This window comes from Eumetopias jubatus, unplaced genomic scaffold (assembly GCF_037043125.1).
Source record: "Eumetopias jubatus isolate StellerSeaLion01/CBP00866 unplaced genomic scaffold, mEumJub1_p1.0 scaffold_2, whole genome shotgun sequence".
NCBI lineage: Eukaryota > Metazoa > Chordata > Mammalia > Carnivora > Otariidae > Eumetopias > Eumetopias jubatus.
In genome coordinates this window covers 73,385,943-73,405,205 of record NW_028274808.1, presented here as the reverse complement: position 1 = coordinate 73,405,205, position 19,263 = coordinate 73,385,943, and the positions used below count along the sequence as shown (strand labels likewise).

At 38.2% G+C, this 19,263-nt stretch overlaps 1 protein-coding gene across 1 annotated transcript in view; it reads right to left on the bottom strand.

Moving 5' to 3' along the window:
• DCHS2 (dachsous cadherin-related 2) overlaps positions 1-19,263 on the bottom strand; it is a 120,332-nt gene that overhangs the window by 73,963 nt on the left and 27,106 nt on the right. The window contains 8 exon segments of the mRNA XM_088021328.1: positions 1,108-1,951; positions 3,881-4,038; positions 7,184-7,283; positions 8,601-8,788; positions 10,683-10,725; positions 10,728-10,794; positions 11,550-12,576; positions 13,932-14,168. Coding sequence (XP_087877454.1) covers positions 1,108-1,951; positions 3,881-4,038; positions 7,184-7,283; positions 8,601-8,788; positions 10,683-10,725; positions 10,728-10,794; positions 11,550-12,576; positions 13,932-14,168 — 2,664 coding nt within the window.

The following is a 19,263-nucleotide window of genomic DNA, read 5'->3' as shown; positions in this document are numbered from 1 at the left end:
AAAAAAAAGAAGAAGATAGCAGGAGGGGAAGAATGAAGGGGAGTAAATCGGAGGGGGAGATGAACCATGAGAGACGATGGACTCCGAGAAACAAACTGAGGGTTCTAGAGGGGAGGGGGATGGGGGGATGGGTCAGCCTGGTGATGGGTATTAAAGAGGGCACATTCTGCGTGGAGCACTGGGTGTTATGTACAAACAATGAATCATGGAACACTACATCAAAAACTAATGATGTAATGTATGGTGATTAACATAACAATAAAAAAATTTAAAGAAAGATGTATGGGGTGGGAGAAATGTGAAGGTGGTCAACAAGTACAAACATCCAGTTATAAGTCCTGGGGATATAATGGAGAGCATGGGAACTGTAGTTAATAACATTGTATTGGGTATTTGAAAGTTGCCAAGAGAGGAGTTCTTAAAAGTTCTTACCACAAGAGGAAAAAATCTGTAACTATGTGAGGGGACAGAAGTTTACTAGGCTTATTGTGGTGATAATTTCATAATAAATACAAATTTCAATCGTCATGTTGTACACCTGAAACTAATATAATGTTATATGTCAACTGTATCACAATAAAACCACTACCATCACCCCCCCAAAAAAATGCTTCTGCAAAAAATAAAATGTTACAGCTGATGTGAGAAGTAAAGGTCTTAATGCCCAAATCAATCCAACCTTTTAAAAATACAGTATTTCCAACTATTTACAAATGAATATTTGTACGATCTTAAAAATAAGTTTCTCTTCTAAAGTCTTTGACTAATGCTGATGATTAGTCATGCTCTGCCTTGATGCACTTTGGTACCATCTCCAACCCTGTGACTATCCACAGTGCAAAGCAGTAAAGAAGTTTGCTACTATATATTCATCTTGTGAAATGGGAGATAGCAACAAAGCATCGTCAATATTAACAAACAGGCCAATTACAGGTGGTTGTTTGAGTACAATCTCTGGGCCTTTCATTTACATAAGTTAAGCAGTAAATCAAGTCACATTTCTTTAAAGCTTATACATCTTGAGAACTGTCATTTTAACAGAGGAAAATGAAGAAGACAAATGTGAGCACGTGATCAGAGACTTTAAGTGATAATGACAGACAGTACCTGATGACTCGTCTAGCATAAAGGCCGTGTTTTCATTTCCTGAGAGGATGCTGTATGTCACTCTTCCATTTCTTCCTTCATCTGGATCTTGAGCACTTATGTGGTGCACCAAGGAGCCCACCGTGGCATCCTCTTTGATGTGGGCAACGGGGAAAGACATAAAAGTGGGGCTGTGGTCATTTACATCCAAAATCACGACCTTTGCCATCAGTGATTGCAATCGCCGGTCTGTCACATTCACAGCCTGATCTGATGCAGTTATTGTCAGGATGACAGTTGGAACCCTCTCTCTGTCAAGGGGGGATGCAGTGACTAATGTGCCAAATGAGGGGTGGATGAGAAATGGACTCATTTCCGGGTGGTGGGATTCAATGAAGTATTGAATTCTACTGTTCAAAAAACTGCCATCCCCGTCTTTGGCATTGAAGACATGCACCAGAGTCCCTATAGGGACATTCTCTTCCACACTTATCACAATGAGCTCTTCTTGGAAAGATGGGGAATGGTCATTCTGATCCTCCACATCAATACTCAGGAAGACTGTGCTATTCAGGGGAGGGGTTTTGCTATGGTCTTTAGTAACCACCCTGAAAAGGTAATGAGACGTTATTTCGTAATCAAGTTCCTTAGAAAGGAACAAGTCCCCTGTTGAGCTGTCGATTTCGAAGTGACCATCCTTGTCATCTGCAGCAATACTAAAATGTAACTTTCCATTATGATGTTGTTGAAGGTGATCGGGTGACTTTATCAAGCTCATTATTTTTGCAGGCTTCAAGTTTTCAGGTAAAACTAAGTGTCTAATATTCTGAGAAATGATAGCTCTCCCTTGAGATAGTGGTATCACCTGAAATAAGAATGAAAGAGAGCTTTTAATTTGAGGTCCTTTTTAACAGTTGAATCAGTAGATGTGATGATATTACTTTGGAAGCTAATTCCTTCCATTTGTATGATACACATATGTTAATTAGTGAGAAAATGTCTTTTTCTATTATATAATTCCAGTATGTCTCTGAAGGTTGAAAACTGTATAACATCTAGGAGATAAGAAAGTACAGAATTTTCCACTTCCCTGTTTGTTCTAATGCGTGAAATGAGATTTGGTGAGACCATGCTATAGTTAAACTGAATTGTAGCTTTGTGATTCTTCAATGAGAATGTGGGTTAGATAGTTCTCCAAATTACTCTAAATCCTAGAGACCAATATATCCATAATGACAACATCTGTTCACATTTATGTATCATGTGTCTTTGTTTATCTGAAACCAGAGACTTGGAAATATTACGATATAGAATTTTCTCCTAACCCACATATCCTCAATCAATAAAGAATATAATTTGGAAACAGAATTCTTAGGGATATCTATTCTTGATTATTATACATATCTGTATTAATATTAGTGATTGTCATGTGCATGAACTAAGAAATCTAGCTATGCACAATCATCTCATTTTTGACTGGTGAGTGTGAATTTTTCCCACAATGAAGACTTCCCACAAGTTGTTTGCTCATTATGATTAAAGCAAAGCCTTAAAATATGGTTCTCAAGTGACTTTTCTAAATTTAAAAATAATTACAAAGAACTATGTGATATATTATTGACCCTTGTTTACATACAAGTTTCTCCCACAAATTTACCAGGTCCTTGCAATTAGGAACAAGTAAAAGACAAGACAATTTGTTGTTCTTCATAAGCAAAGCAACATAAATGCCTATGTAGTGATAAAGGTAAATATCTTATCAGGAACTGTACAAAGTTAAAATTAAAAGTTACTTGGGTCTAATCATTTCTCAAGTGATAATAAAAAGACACACATAAATCTGCAATGCTCTCTAAAAATAGCATTCATGAATTTAAGGTATCTTCACTGTACACATTTGCATAAAAATCTAACAAAAACCTTCTGAACATCTTTTCACACTTTATGTTGACGATGGAGCATTACCTGGATATTTTTTAATTCAATCAGCCAACATATAGTACATCACTAGTTTCAGATGTAGAATTCAGTTATTCATCAGTTGCATAGAACACCCAGGGCTCATTACATCACGTGCCCTCCTTCATGCCCATCACCCAGTTACGCCATCCTCCCACCCACCTCCCCTCCAACAACCCTGTTTGTTTCCTATAGTTAAGAGTCTCTCATGGTTTGTCTACCCCTCTGATTTCTTCCTATTCAGTTTTCCCTCCCTTCCCCTATGATCCTCTTAAATTCCACATAGGAGTGAAACCATATGACAATTGTCTTTCTCTGATTCGCTTATTTTGCTCAGCATAATACCTTCCAGTTCCATCCATGTTGATGTAAATGGTAAGATTTCATCCTTTTTGATGGCTGAGTAATATTCCTCTGTGTGTGTGTGCGTGCGTGCGTGTGTGTGTGTGTGTTACATCTTCTTTATCCATTCATCTGCTGATGGACATCTAGGCTCTTTCCACAGTTTGGCTATTGTGGACATTGCTGCTATAAACATTGGGGTACATGTGCCCTTTTGGATCACTACATTTGTATCTTTGGGGTAAATAGCTAGTAGTACAATTGCTGGGTCATAGGGTAGTTCTATTTTCAACTCTTTGAGGAACCTCCATACTGTTCTCCTCCATTCCCACCAACAGTGTAGGAGGCCCTTTCTCCACGTCCCCGCCAAATCTGTCATTTCCTGACTTGTTAATTTCAGCCATTCTGACAGGTGTGAGGTGATATCTCACTGTGGTTTTGATTTGTATTTCCCTGATGTCAAGTGATGTTGAGCATTTTTTCAAAATATTACCTGGATATTAATGACTGCCTGGCCTTGAAGAGGGGGTACTCCCTGGTCACTGGCAATTACGGTCATCCTGTAGGAAGGTCTATGGTTATATGAAAGGATTGTGGTTGTTCTTATTTCACCACTGTTGGCATCAATCTTGAAGTCATCAGAACTGTCTTCTACACACACACACAGAAATTAAGAAATTGATGTTAACTGACAATGCAGAAAACAGAGAATTAATGAATCTACATACATCTCTGATAATTTGGAAGATTTGTTTGTTTTAAGTTCTGCGAGTGCATGAACATAAAATAACACTAAAATATAGACAGGAAACATAACCAATTTTTAAATGTTTTATTATGGAAATTTTCAAACATACATAAAAGTAGACAGAATGATATACTGAGCTCTGCACGAAGATGACTTTGACCTTATATGGAGACAGCACTGAGATGACTCTGCCTGTCATCTAGCTTCAATAATTATCAACTCATGACCACTCTTTCTTCCCTACTCATATATTCTCCTTCACCATCCTCTTTGGAAGCAAATCCCAGAAATCCTATCATTTCTTCTGGATATATCTCAACATGCATCTCTACTTACTGATAACCCAAGGGAATAGTTCATTATAGGAAAGTCAGGATAAATACTTGATGCTAAGCTTTTATTTAACAATGTTCAGAATAATGGACTGATTCACTAACACCCTCCTCCTTTGGGTTCCAACTACGATAATTGCAGTTTTGCTTAGCCTCTGTTTTAAGAACCATTAAGCATGAATTTAAACACATTAGCAGGGTTTCAATCTATTGCCATTATTATTCTTATCGATGCTCAAATTTTCCCATCTTTGAACATTGGGATTCTTTTCAAGTTGATTCCTGAACTTTTCTATTATGATCCTAGTAGTCTTTAGTAACCTCCTTGAATCTGGTATGACAAAATGGCACAGACTCATCTTTTAAAGACTTCCTGTCCAAGACCTGGAGTCAGCCATTTCTTCAAGGATTCCTGGTTCCTTTTGGAGGAACATGGTCTCGGGAGGCTATATTCTGAACGTGAGCTAGTGGCTCTCTTTCATTCTTTTGTTCCATTTTGATGGGTCATTATCACAGAACAGATATTTTACCAGTTATAGGAGATATAAAGACAAATAAAAAAGAACTCCTGCCCTTAAGAAAGTTAGAGGGTACAGCAGCAAATTATGTAACATCTACTAGTTGTGATTTCTATGCTTTGATCCATTTATTCATTTTTACATGAATACTGTATGAAATTTTCATAAATCTTATACATGTGTTCATTTGCATCATACCTATTTATTTATATTTCTTTTTTTCCTTTTTTTAAGAGAAAGAACATGAGTGGTCAGGGCTAGTAGGGGCAGAGAGAGGGGAGAGAGTATCCCAAACAGACTCCAGAAGCCCAAAGCGGGGCTCCATCTCACAACCCTGAGATCACGACCTGAGCCAAATTAGAGTCTGAAGTTTAACTGACTGAGCCAACCAGGCACCCTACATTATATTTATTTTTATCTTGCTATTTCTTCTTATATTTTGTAGTTGCCTCTAGCAATTGGATGAAGTAGAAGCAAAGGTATGAATAACATAATATATACCATTATATTTTTTATATTGCTACACCCAAGTATCATTTTAGAAGCTAATTTTTAAAAAATCAGTATTTCAAACATTTGGAAATATATGATAAACACCCATGTAAACATTTCCAAACTAGTCAATTCCCACAATTTCTTCAAAAGTTTTAAACAAATAACATCGCTACAGCAGAGGATCTGGGTATACCTCCAAATCTCATTCCCTTCCTTCTTCCCAGGAACTAGCTTCTTTTCTAAAGTGGTGGTTTATCTTTCTAGTCCATATATTCGTGAATAGTAGATAGCCTGGTTTCATTTCTTTCTAGATGATGGTATTATAGCAGGATTATAGCTTAATATATTAATTTCTGTGTGTATGTATGTGTACAGCAGGCTCACTGAATATGTTGCCTTTAGGATCTTGAACTTTCCCAAGCATGAACATGATATGCCTTTTTGTTTCATTCTTCTTTAAGGTCTTTCGTTAATAATTTGTAATTTCCTACATAAACGTTTTGAATGTTTTTTATTGGAATTTTCCTCCCTATGCTCCTGTCAGGATGTTCCTGATTCGGGGGTGGTTTTCAAATATATAATGTGGTGAGGGGGTGCTGTCTTTAAGAAAAATAGGACAATATTACAAGTATAAATTGTCCACTGCCCCTTACTCCCATCCCAGAGGAGCCCTTCAAGTGAAGGGACCTGAAACTTAAACTTCATTACTTCACAGTATATCTGCCCCAACACCCTATGGTTTTCCCTGTTACGATGAGCAAGATCTTTGAAAATCTCCTTAGTTTTTAAAATGCTAGTGATTTTTTTGGGGGGGCGCCTGGGTGGCTCAGTCACTTGAGTGACAGACTCTTGGTTTCTACTCAGGCCATGATCTCTGGGTCCTGAGATCCAGCCCTCTGTTGCGTTTGGCCCTCGACAGGGTGTCTGCTTGAGATTCTCTCTCTCCCTCTCCTTTCCCTCTGTCTCTCCCACCCCCTGCTGTCTCTCTCTCTAAAATAAATAATCTTAAAAAAAAAATGCTAGTGACTTTTAAAAAGATCTTTCTTTCTTTCTTTCTTTCTTTCTTTCTTTCTTTCTTTCTTTCTTTCGAGAAAGAGATAACATTATTAGCAAGAAATAACATTATGTCACATTTTGTGACAAACATGACAAAGCCACAAATACATTTAAAAATATTGTAAAATGCAGTGCCAACTAAAGCTAATTACCAAAACAAATCTGAGGCCGGTGCATTCTAAAAGAAAAATAGAAACATGAGCTTTTCCTAATGAAGTTCCAACATATATGTGTACTGTGACATTTTCCAAGTATGATTTACTTTGACCTTAAGAATATTTAGTCTTCATAGAGATTCATAGATGTTTGCATTCATAATCATATTTCTTTATACTTAATACCAATTTTGATTCACTACTACTTTACTTTCAATAAAAGTTGATTTGCATTTCAGATTATTGAAAATTATCCATTTAAGGTGGATGGTGGTTGGTTTCTACTTAGGACACAGAAAAACTGTTATGATTTTACCTTAAACTTTTAAGTTATTTTTTTAAATGAAGGTGACTCTAGATAATCACAAATGTATTTTGTTTGTACCTGGTGTTATTTTCAACATTACCCATTTTCCCAGAAGAAGGTAGATAGTTGGTAGACAAAGGAGGAAATTCTAAAAGCTCCTAATCCTTTATAAGGGTGACTTTTACCTGAAGATACTGAATATACAACTTCTGCATTGTTTCCTTCATCAAAATCTTTTGCAAACACAGTTGTAACCAACATATTTACTGGTTGACCTTCCAGAACCTGTCATTAAAACAAATGGCTTAAAAATTAGACAGTGAAAGTTTATAGAGAAATATGAACTTTTAAGTGAAAGAACACATTGCTACTAAGCATTTTTTAAACTATGTTAAAATCCACCTATAACTCAAATGTCTAACATATAAAAGTTACATAAATGCAAATCCATGAAAAGAAACAACACTACAAATTTGAACAAACTAGTTCAAACTTAATTTGAACAAATCATCTGCAGCATTTGAACTAATTTTGAGAAAAAAATCAAATTGACTAAAATCATAGATTTTGGACATATTTCAAGAATTCTGGCATCTTCTCATTTTTTTAAAAGGTCCAAAATATCCTAAAGATAAATATATAAACCTTTATTTCAGGAAACACACCCGATACAGGTAACATACCTCAGTAGTTAACAGGAACGTTCATGGAATATTGAAATGTACATGGGGAGTTGAACTCCAAGTGTGGAGTCCTGCTACCCTGCCCTGGGATGTTTTAATGATATAATTAAAATAAAAATGATACTATAATAATGTTTTGTTTTGGTAGGATTTTCTTTAAATACAGCTTTGGAAGATGAGTTTAAAGTTATGAACTGTCTCAGTATTTTTTTTAATTGTTCAATATGCGTATCTGAACACAATTTGAATGTCCAATTCAGTTGGTTTGGAGCAACAGCTTCTAAACTTTTTATTCATGTAACCCATTCATTAAAAAAGTATAAATACCTCCAAGATACATTTATTAATTATGTACATGAACACATATTCTAATTTATTATGTATACTATAAAACATAGAAAACATGGAAATGAAAAAGATGAAATCATATAAATATAATTAGAAATTTCTGCAGGCGCTACCAAAGATCAAATTTTGTGGTCTCTGGTTGCACGTCTTTCTACTTTAGAGCTACAGATTGTTCCCCTATATTTAACTAACCAGCTCAGAGATGTGTACCAGTTGCCCACACGGAGATCTGCACCAAGAGATACATGCAAATTACTGGGAAAACAATCCATATCTGAGCATTACTGATAGTGGGGCACCATTATGTTTGTATACAACAGGCAAAACTACATTATCATAAAACTAGATATGTGATCCCAAATTGAACATATAACCATTTTATTTTATATTTTAATTTGTGGAGTCTTTTTTTTATTTATTTTTGACATGTTCACAATTTTTAGATCTGGAATCATGCGTTGCCACACCGAGACTGATTTGATAAATTCACACTTTTTACCACAAGATGGTGCTCAAAACAAATGACTAAGACTATTACAAAATCATTGCAAGGCTACTTCACTCCACAAACCTTGATGTGCAATTCCTCTCCAGGGAGACACTGTGGGAAATATGGCCTGTTATCATTGATGTCAGTCACTGAAATATAAACCACCATGGTGGCGTTCCGTGGCGGGGAGCCATGATCAGTCACTAGGACCGTCACCTGATGGTGTACCTGAAGCTCGTGATCCAATGCCACCCAACTGATAAATTCACCTAAGGAACACAGAGGAGAACAAAAGAGGCTGTCACTGTGTACTAGAATGACCCCATCCAAGCTAATGCACGGAAAGGAAAGCCAGACATAAAACTCAGAGTAAATGCACCATTTCTAAGATGATGTATATTAGTAGTTTGGCTCTACTGTTAAATTTTTCTGGTTTCTCCTGAAAATGCCATTTCCAATTTGTCATTCTTTGTATTTCAAACTATCTGCCATCCACCATCTGAACTAAAAAAATGAATTCATAAAAATATATGATAAAGTACTTTGTGGGAATTTAGTAATAATTTAGAAGATTTAAAATTATAGCATATCCCTCTTCATACTGCCCCACAGAATAATGGAAAGCACCTCAGCTCTGATATTACAAGTTCAGGGTTTGGGTCCCAGTTTCTCCACCTCAGACATGGAAGGACCTCTCCCTAGCCTACCTCCTAGGGCTACCAGAAACAAATACAATCATAAATTTAAAAGTATTTTGTAAGCCGTAAATTATTACAAATGTGACAGTTGTTATTGTTACTTCAAAATAATGCCAAAATACCTTCCTGAAAATCAAATACATTCTGTAGGCAATGGTTTAGCTTTTATGTAAATAGTTCTTTATTGTTATGTTGCAAAACATATGTGTAGCAATGGATAGTGACTTCCCAAATAACTGAATGCTTTGCAAGCCTTATTCTCCATGTTCTTCCTCAGAACTGTTTTCTAGCAACTTCCATCATGGTTCAGCCATGGAGACTCAGGCCATGGACCATTGGAGGCCACATGCCCTCTCCAGGCAGCCCAGCTCCTGCTGCAGAGCTCCACCAGCTATTACTTTCCTCACTATTTATGGAGATATCTATTTGTGAGAAAGTCAATATGAAGCAACTTCCAGCTAACATTACCATTTCTAAGATTGGTTTTACCCTCTTCATCCAAATGAAATGACAGTGTGTAGAACAAAACAAAGAGTGAAATCAGGAACAGAAAGGAAAATTCACGTTTGGGTAAGTTGTGGAATTGTTGAGCTGAAATGCAGCTATATATCCATCCACTATGTAAACTACATTTATATAAATGTTTACGAGAAGTGTGATTTTTAACAAAAATCACATACTCAACAACCGCATTTTTAAAGCTCCAAACTATAATTCTCCTCTGAAAACCCTAAACTCTGAATGGCAAGCAGATTTTTATCTGATGAACCAACTCTGATGGGCAAGCAGCAGTTGGGAAGTCAGTGGGGAAAAGACTGGGAAGCTCAGCCTGGAACTGGTCACGGGAGATGCCACCACAGGCTTCCACGGGAGCTAGTCCCAGTCACCACGCAGACGGCTCAGAGCACCAGGATGTGGAGATGTGGAAGACGGGCATGCCTGGCCATGCTCTGAAGGGTGCTCTCGACCCGTGTGGCCACACCATACCCAGCCCTGGGGAATGGGAATCGTTTGCGAGAAGGTCGTCTTGCAAGCCCCTTCATAGACTTAAACTCTTTCCCCCTCTGAGCAGAATGCAGAGCATGCCAGGCATTATCTCCTCTATTCGTGGTAAGGAAACTGAGCTCTGAGGTTAAGCTACTTGCTTCCAGCATACAACAATTCTAGGAAAGGACACCTGGTCTTCTGAAGCTGGGCACTGGACTAATTGTAGGAGAGAGAAAACCATAGGGGGGAACCAACTGTATGCTTTATTTTTTTTTTTAAGTCCCAAGTGGAAATAGAAGACCTAGCAAACTACCTAGCATCTGGAAGGCACGAGCAAGCAGATCACCCTGTACTGCTGTGCAGTTTGTGCCCTGCAGAGGGCGTCCCAGCTTGGACGTGAATGTGGGCGGAACTCCACTTTGCAGTGGCAAAGTCATGTGCCCTGGTGTAAAGCTCCATCTGCTGGAGGAAGGGGCACCTGTTCCTAATTCACACAACAGGCCTTTCATGAGAGCAAAGGCTATTGAAGTTCATCAGAACTGAATTCAAATTCTGTCCCACTATGGGGCAGGGGGTACCAATTACAAAGGCTGCAACATAAATGGTGCCTCCTGGAGTTGTACGGGTGGTGGCCTTCTCTTCCTTCCAGCTCCATAACCTGGGGCATGTTCTTTGAGGTCTGAGTCAGTTTCTTCAGCTATATGGTTGCCGTATGAACATATTTCATTTGTAGGTGTAGAATTAAATAAGATCCTTGTAAATTTCTGCAATATAAATTTTAAAATGTAATAGCATTTTAATATTTAACTTCATAATGAAGACTTGGAAAAAAAGAACTCAGCGGAAATATTTGCCCTTTTCACCATGGTTCCCTTATCAGAATGAGAATGGGGAAATACATGAATAGAGTGATTTTGCAGTCTTACCTAATGGATTTTTTTCTAGCTTTACATCGATGACACTTATAGTTTATAAAATATTATTTGGCTTTAAAAAAAATCTACAAGTGAAAAAGAACAGTTGGGGGAAAAATTAGACTTTGCACAGGGATTTATTCAGTCCAATTCTGACTGTAGCTCTAATTCAGTATAAGAACCATATATTGGCAATATGTGGGTATGAGGCAAGAGGAGTATGAATCGTGCTCGCTTCGGCAGCACATATACTAAAGAGGAGTATGAATCATTACAGGTAAAATTCTACTCAGTTTTGACTTCATTTTAAAATCACAATTCTCTGAATAAGGTATCTACTAGAAACTAATTTTAACTACATGTTTGTAATGTTATCACTAAAAGACTTGAGTTTTGTGCATTTCGATTTTAAAGGAGGAAGTGGAAGCTACAAAATGCTACCTGTATTAGGATTCATCTTGAAGAATTTTCCATCAGACAAAAGGAAATATGACAGCTGTCCATTCTTTCCCGAGTCTCTGTCAATTGCTGTAATTTTGCCTATTACCCCTTGTGGAACAGGGCTCTCCTCGACTTTCAAAAACAACACATCATGCAAGAAGGTAGGGGAATTGTCATTCTCATCCAGGACATGAACAATTATTGAGGTGCTCACATTTTGCGACAATCTGTCCTCTGGGATCCAGGCAAACACTCTAAAATTGTATGTCTGTGTGGATTCATAGTCAAGCTGTCGCCGCAAATAAATCCAACCTGTGTCAGGGCGGACGCCAAACACAGCGGAGTCCGTGCTGGGCTCCAGCGAGTACAGGAGTTGCGAGGTTGTGCGCTGTGGGCCAAGTGGGTAAGCCTGTATTTGCAGGATTTGGGTCATCAGCGAGAGAGACTCCCTAACTTCCACTTGATAGACCAAGTTTTCAAAAGTCAAGGATGGGCTTTGCTTTTGTTCCTCAATTGCAACCGTCAGCACTAACAGGGATGCCCGAGGAGGAACGCCCAGATCCTGGGCCAGGAGAGTGAGCATGCACTTCCGGGGCACGTGACTTCCCAGACTCCCATTCAGGTACACCGCACCAAGCCTTGAGTCGATGGCAAAGATGCTTGGATCCTGGCTTGCGATCGTGTATCTGATGAATCCATTCTGCCCACTGTCTTTGTCTTGTGCACGGGCGAGGTACAAGGCTGTGCCAGGCAACGTTGTCTGAGATATTTTAACTTCATCAGAGGCTTTGGGAAATACCGGATGGTTGTCATTGACATCAATGACAGTTACGTTGACCTCTGTACTGCTGTAGGTAGGAGAGCCACCAAGCTGAGCCTGCACTGTGAGCACAACCACCGGCTGTGTCTCATGATCCAGAGGCTTCTGAGTTCGGATGATGCCCAGCCATGGGTGAATAGAGAACTTTCTGTCCAGATCACCAGAGGAGATTCTATAAAAAATTGGCTCTGAGGAATCTAAAAAAAAGAGTGGGGTGGGGGGATAAAAAAAAAAAAAAGAGAGAGAGAGAAAGAAAAAGCAATCACCATATGTACCTACTGGAATGCACCTACTGGAAACCCTGAAAACTTAAAGCATTCATATATGTATGTGTGTATATATACACATATATCTTCCATGGATATATACGACATCCATGGAAAACACAATGCAATGTATTACATCTTCCTCAGCTCTCCAAAATCTACTGAAAAGTGGACACTGTGGTTAAGATGTATTAGCGGACAAAGGTAATGCCCAATGGACAAGGAGCAAGCCACAGGTTTCACTATCTTCCTTTCAATCATTCTGCATTAAGTAAAAGGGAAAGATATTCAGAAAATAATTTGGATGCCTGTTTTACATATTTGGGGAAGCTGAGTTAAGGTTATATTGATGCTTCTCTATGACATCTACCTATGAATGGCAAATAACCCCCACAAAGGTTAAGGGAAGGGAAAGAGGACAGAGAGGAAGTGGACTGTGAGCAGAACAAGATCTTTAGACAAATAATTCACTTCTAGGAATCTACTCTGCAGAGAAACCTTTATAAATTGTATATGGATATTTGCTTGAGTATTATTTGGACTAGCAAAAAATGGCTATAAATCATTCAAATTAATAGCAAAAGGGAAATGTTTCAAGAAAACATGTTTGTATCTAAGTCAAAATACTATGCAAGCTTTGTTTAAATGAGACAGAATGATGTCCAGTTACTTGGGAAACTGTCCTCAACATATAAAGTGGAGGGTAAAGGGTAGTTGTAAAACAACAAATAGAGCAGGATGTATTTTCACTTAAAAAAATAATAATAATAAGTGTGGGGCGCCTGGGTGGTTCAGTCCGTTAAGCATCTGAGCCTTCAGCTCAGGTCATGATCCCAGGGTCCTGGGATCGAGCCCTGCATCAGGCTCCCTGCTCGGCAGGGAGTCTGCTTCTCCCTCTCCCTCTGCCCCACCCCCTGCTCATTCTCTCTCTCTCTGTCTCAAATAAATAAATAAAATCTAAAAAAATAAAGACTTAAAAAAATTTTTAAAGTGTGTGTGTGTGCACATGTGTGTGTTTGGAGGAGTAGGTTATAGATGTATACTTTCTACATTATAATCATTCTGTATTGTTTTAAACTTTTAAAAGTATCTATTACTTTTTTGATTAGGAAAAATCATAGGATAGAAATGATGTTGAAAGAACAAAGAGTAAGCCACAGATTGTGTGGTCTCCATTCTTCTTGCATGGAGAAAGGAAAAGATTTATTCAAGATTACACAGCCTAAGAAAACACAGAAAATGTTCCAGTAATGGATTTTAACAAGGCATAAGAATTAAGTACTTACTCGAGGACTCTTTTGCTTTCACTGTTCCCACAGGACTGTCTTCAGGTGCATCTTCATAAACTGAGAAAGTATACTTAGGCCTTTCAAATTCAGCGGGCGACAGCGTTGTCTGAAGAATGTGTATAGTGACATCAGCATTAATGGCAGATGCGAGCCCGCCACCATCTCGAGCACAGACCATCAACAAAAGGGTAGTAGATTCCAAATGACTAAGAGTTGACATTAAGTAAATAATTCCTGGGCAGGAGAGAGAAAGAATTGAAAAACAGCAAACATGCAATAAATACTGATGAGCAACAGTGACACTGGATCTGCTAACTCTACCGTGATGGTTATTTTAGGTCAACTTGACTGGGCCAAGTTGGCCCAAACATCTGGTCAAATATTATGCTGCATGTTACTGTGATGGCGTTTTGGATGAGATTAATATTTAAACGGGTAGACTAATGCAAGCAGATTGTCCTCCCTCATGTGGATGGGCCTCACTAAACCAGGTGAAAGCCTAAATACAACAGAAAGACTGATACTTCCCTGAGTCATGGCAATTCCTCATGCCTGATTGCCTTTGAAATGAGATATTAGTTTTTTCCTGCTTTCAGAATTATACTGAAACATCAGATCTTCCTAAGGCCTGAGACTACAAGCATCAGACTGGAACTATACCATCGGTTCTCCTGGGTCTCCAGTTGACTAACTCACTTGCAGATTTTGGGACTTGTTTGCCTCCATAATCACATGAGCTAATTCCTTATAATAAATCTCTTTATATCTACCTCTATCTATCTATTCTATCTATCTATCTATCTATCTATCTATCTATCTATCTATCTATCATCTATCATCTATCTATCTATCTTCCTATTATCTCTCTCTCTCTCTCCTATTGGTTCCATTACTGGAGAACCCTGACTAATACATCTACTTTCCAATCCCAGAACTTGAGCATATTTGCAAAATGATCCAAACTCAGTCAGGTAAGCAATATTTTCCTAGAGCTTAAACATTAGGCATCTAGGAAGTATATCAATTCAGCAGTAAACATAAATTGTGTTGCCCAGGATGATGGGATGGCAGAGTATACGCCATAATCCAAAGTAATCTCAGCTAATGGAGGATTGCAGGGTGATCACAATCTGCCCAGGTATCAGGATCCTAAATCTACAGAATGAAACTAAAACTTCATCTTCTGAGGTATTTGACACCTGACCTGAACTAGATGGTGTAGGGCAGCTCTCTTTTTCAACTGGCTCTATCTTTATGGTGAGAAGGTATAATGTTGATGGCTGTGGGTAAGAAAACTTGAATAAATGTTAAAACCATGGTGGGGGCGGGGTGCCTGGGTGGCCCAGTCGGTTAAGCATCTGACTTCAGTTTAAGTCATGATCTCAGGGTCCTGGTATTGAGCCCCGTGTCCATCAGGCTCCCTGCTCAGTGGGGAGTCTGCTTCTCTCTCTTCCTCTGCCCCTTCCCCCCCCCCCCGGCCACTCGTCATGCTCTCTCTCTAACAAATAAAAAATCTTTTTAGGGGCGCCTGGGTGCTTCAGTCCTTAAGCGTCTGCCTTCGGCTCAGGTCATGATCCCGGGGTCCTGGGATGGAGCCCCGCATCGGGCTCCCTGCTCCGCAGGAGGCCTGCTTCTCCCTCTCCCACTCCCCCTGCTCGTGTTCCCTCTCTGGCTGTGTCTCTCAAATAAATAAATAAATCTAAAAAAAAAAAATCTTTTTAAAAAACGTGTTAAAACCATGGGGACAAGAGTGACAAGTTAGGCTTGTGTACATAGTGTGGGTAAGAGGAGAAGGTGTGAATGGTTAAATTGGGGAGGGATCCAGTCATGCTGAGAAAACCAGTTATTTAATATTATTAACACCACCCTTTCATGTGCTTGTTTGAAAACAGATAAAACATAACCAACTTCAGAAATGAACGTGTTAGTTTTTTTAATGAGAAAGAAAAAAACACACAAACTTATCACACGAATTTACATACAAATAAGTGTAGCTGAACTCTGCAGAATCTATCACAATATAATTGGCTGTAAGCATAAGTTAAATGAAGGAATAGTACAGTTTCTGCCAGTTTATGAGAAGCTGCCCAAAACATCTGAATTGTCAGCTTTCTAGGCATAAAAAAGATGATATCCATTCAATTTCTTTCTTTTTTTTAAGTCAAATCTGTCCTCTTACAAACTCCAATTCCTTTTTTCTATTTGTATTAGAAATGTAATGAAATATGTTTTACTTCTCTTTGGCATAACACATCATCAATAACTGAGGTCAGATATCTTGTCCGACCTGCTCTGGGCAGAGCGTCCCCATTTTCTGTAGCAGTTCCTTATCTAACATGATTTTAAGTCCTTTCACTCATGGTTCATTTCTCTTGAACATGCTCCAAATTGATTGGTGAACACACGGCTCCAGCTACAATCTAACTATTACAAAAAAGAGTATAAACACTCTTTATTAGAATACTTGTAAAATATTAATGTAACCAAGTATTATTACACCAGCTATCACAGCCATATTAAAATTTGGGTTCATACTGATTTGGTGATACACCAAAGCATTCAATAATTATCACATAAATTTCCATGTCAGATTGTTTCCATCTGTTATTGATGAGCTTTAAAAATTCTTTATTATTAAAGTCTATGCTTGGTTAAAAAAAGAAGAACTCAAATAATACAAAAGTGTCAGCCTCGAGAAGTAAATGAAAAGTCCCTCTCCCCTCCAGTCATCCCCACTCCCCAGGTATATATTCTTCCAGAGTTGATTCAGTTCCAGTTCCAGAGAAATTATTTTTTTAAAGATTTTATTTATTTATTTGACAGAGAGAGACACAGTGAGAGAGGGAACACAAGCAGGGTGAGTGCGAGAGGAAGAAGCAGGCTTCCTGTGGAGCAGGGAGCCCGATGCGGGCCCGATCCCAGGACCCTGGGATCATGACCTGAGCCGAAGGCAGACACTTAATAACTGAGCCACCCAGGCACTCCTACAGAGAAATTTTTTAAAGGTTTCATTTTCCACTCCTGATGACGATGACAATCAAAAATTAATGTCTGCCTCAACTAGACCACAACTTGGTCTTCCTGACTCCAAAGGACTCCTTCTGAACCATTTTTCATACTTGTATTAGAATAGTTTTCCTAAAATCCAAGTCTAGACATGTCGGTGCCTCCCCAGAGTTTCAGGGTGAAGTTCAAATGCCTTCTCTATATTGACCAAGTCGTTGGTAAATGAGCCCTTTCCATCTCCGTAGCCCATCTCTGTACAGTCCTTTTTGCTCCAGACACAGTGAACTACTTATAATGTCCAGATAGACCTTGCTCTTTTCCATTTGGATTGCCATATCCTCTTCCTAGAACAACTTCTTCATCTTCTCTGACTTCTAGTCACATTTTGAAGCACAGCTCAAGTTTCGCCTGGTGTAGGTGACCTGCATATACCCTCCACTTTGCTTTAGATCCACCTTCTATGATCCCACAGTGGCCTGCATACACATGCTTATCGTAAGTATAACATGTATTTTAATTAACAGTTTTGATCTCTTATTCATTCATGTATTCCTTAATTTACTTAATGATTTATAAATAAAATCAAAAGACAACGTTTTGAAAATATATAAACAATAATTTAGTATCCTAATAATAAGAGACATGGCAGGAAAGGTTGAGACATGGTCTGGAACTAAACAGACTCACGAACTGTCTGCAGGAGGGAGGGACAGTGCCGGAAAGGAGAGGGAAGACCCCCCGACGAGGAAGCCCTCACGGGAAGGATGAATCCCCATAACATTTGGCTTTGAAAACCAGAGGAACTGAATTTCATGAGTTCTTATAACCAGTGGAACTTAAAACCTGGAATTTTTAAAAATTAGCAGACTGGGATCTGGGAGAGATGGGAGGGTGAGAGGAAACTGAGTCCCCACCCTTAAAGAGACAGCACAGGAAAAAAAATGAATGGTTCAATCCATGTGGTAGATTAATACAACAGAATGTTAATGTGGTATCTAATACACGTTTTCATCTAGAAAGACTTTACATGCAACATTTTATATGGGAAAAATACAGAACAATTTTTAAAGTATCATCATAAAATACTAACACATACTTTATTTGTACCCCACCCCCCTACAAACACACACAGAAAAATATGCATGCTGGAAAACATGGAAGGATCTGAACAATGATCAAGAGAGGTCATCTCCTAGGGGTTGAGATTATGGGATAGTTCATTTTCTACCTCTTATATTCCTATTGTTTTAATGAGCATATGTGCTATGAACTGAATTGTGTCCCTTAAATATTCATATGTTGGAGTCCTAACCCCCAGTATGGCTGCATTTGGACTAAGTAATTAAGGTTAAATGGGGTCATAGGGGTGGAGCCCTGATCTTACAGGATTAGTGGTCCTCATAAGAGGAGACATCAGAGAGCTCATTCTCTCTCCACCATGAGAAAATAGAGAGGAACAGTCTACAAGCCAAGAAGAGCTCTCAGCAGGAATCAAATTGGCCAGTACTTTGATCTGAGACTTGTAGCTTCCAGAACTGTGAGAAATAAATTTCTGTTATTAAGCCACCCAGTCTGTGGTGTTTTGTTAGAGCAGCCTGAATGGACTAAGACAATATGTTAACTTTGAAATTAGAAATATATATATATATTAAAATATTAAAATATCCAGGAAAAGAAGATATTTTTGTACAAATATATATATATATGCATATATATATATATTCTACCTTCCTATATAGGAAATAGTGAAGATTTAGACTGGACATTAAAATGTATGTCTTGAAAAATAACTGCCCAAAACTCTTCTCTAAACATGGGATTCTTATTATATAAAAAGTTTCAAGGATATGTATCAATGGAAATTTTAGAACCATCAAATGAATATATTTAGGAGACCTGTATTCAATTCAATTAATTGCTGAAGTTAAATCATGCTTTATAGAAATTATATAAAACTGTTTGAACATGTGATTCCCAAGATACAAACAAAAATAATGTTATAAATACTCAATCTACTGGCAAATGTACCACAATAACATAAAGTAAATTGTGAAATCTAATAAAATAAATATCTGTACTATGATCACCTATATCATCTATTTAATGATCCCCAACCCCAGATAAAAGATGAGCAACCAGATGTTATCTCCATCCTCATGCTATTATCTTGATGAAGTCCCAATAGTTCATTTTTGCTTTTGTTTCTCTTGACTTTAGAGACGTGTCTTGTAAGAAGTTGCTGCAGCCAAGGTTAAAGAGGTTGCTGCCTGAATTCTCCTCTAGGATTTGGATGGATTCGTGTCTCACATTTAGGTCTTTCTGA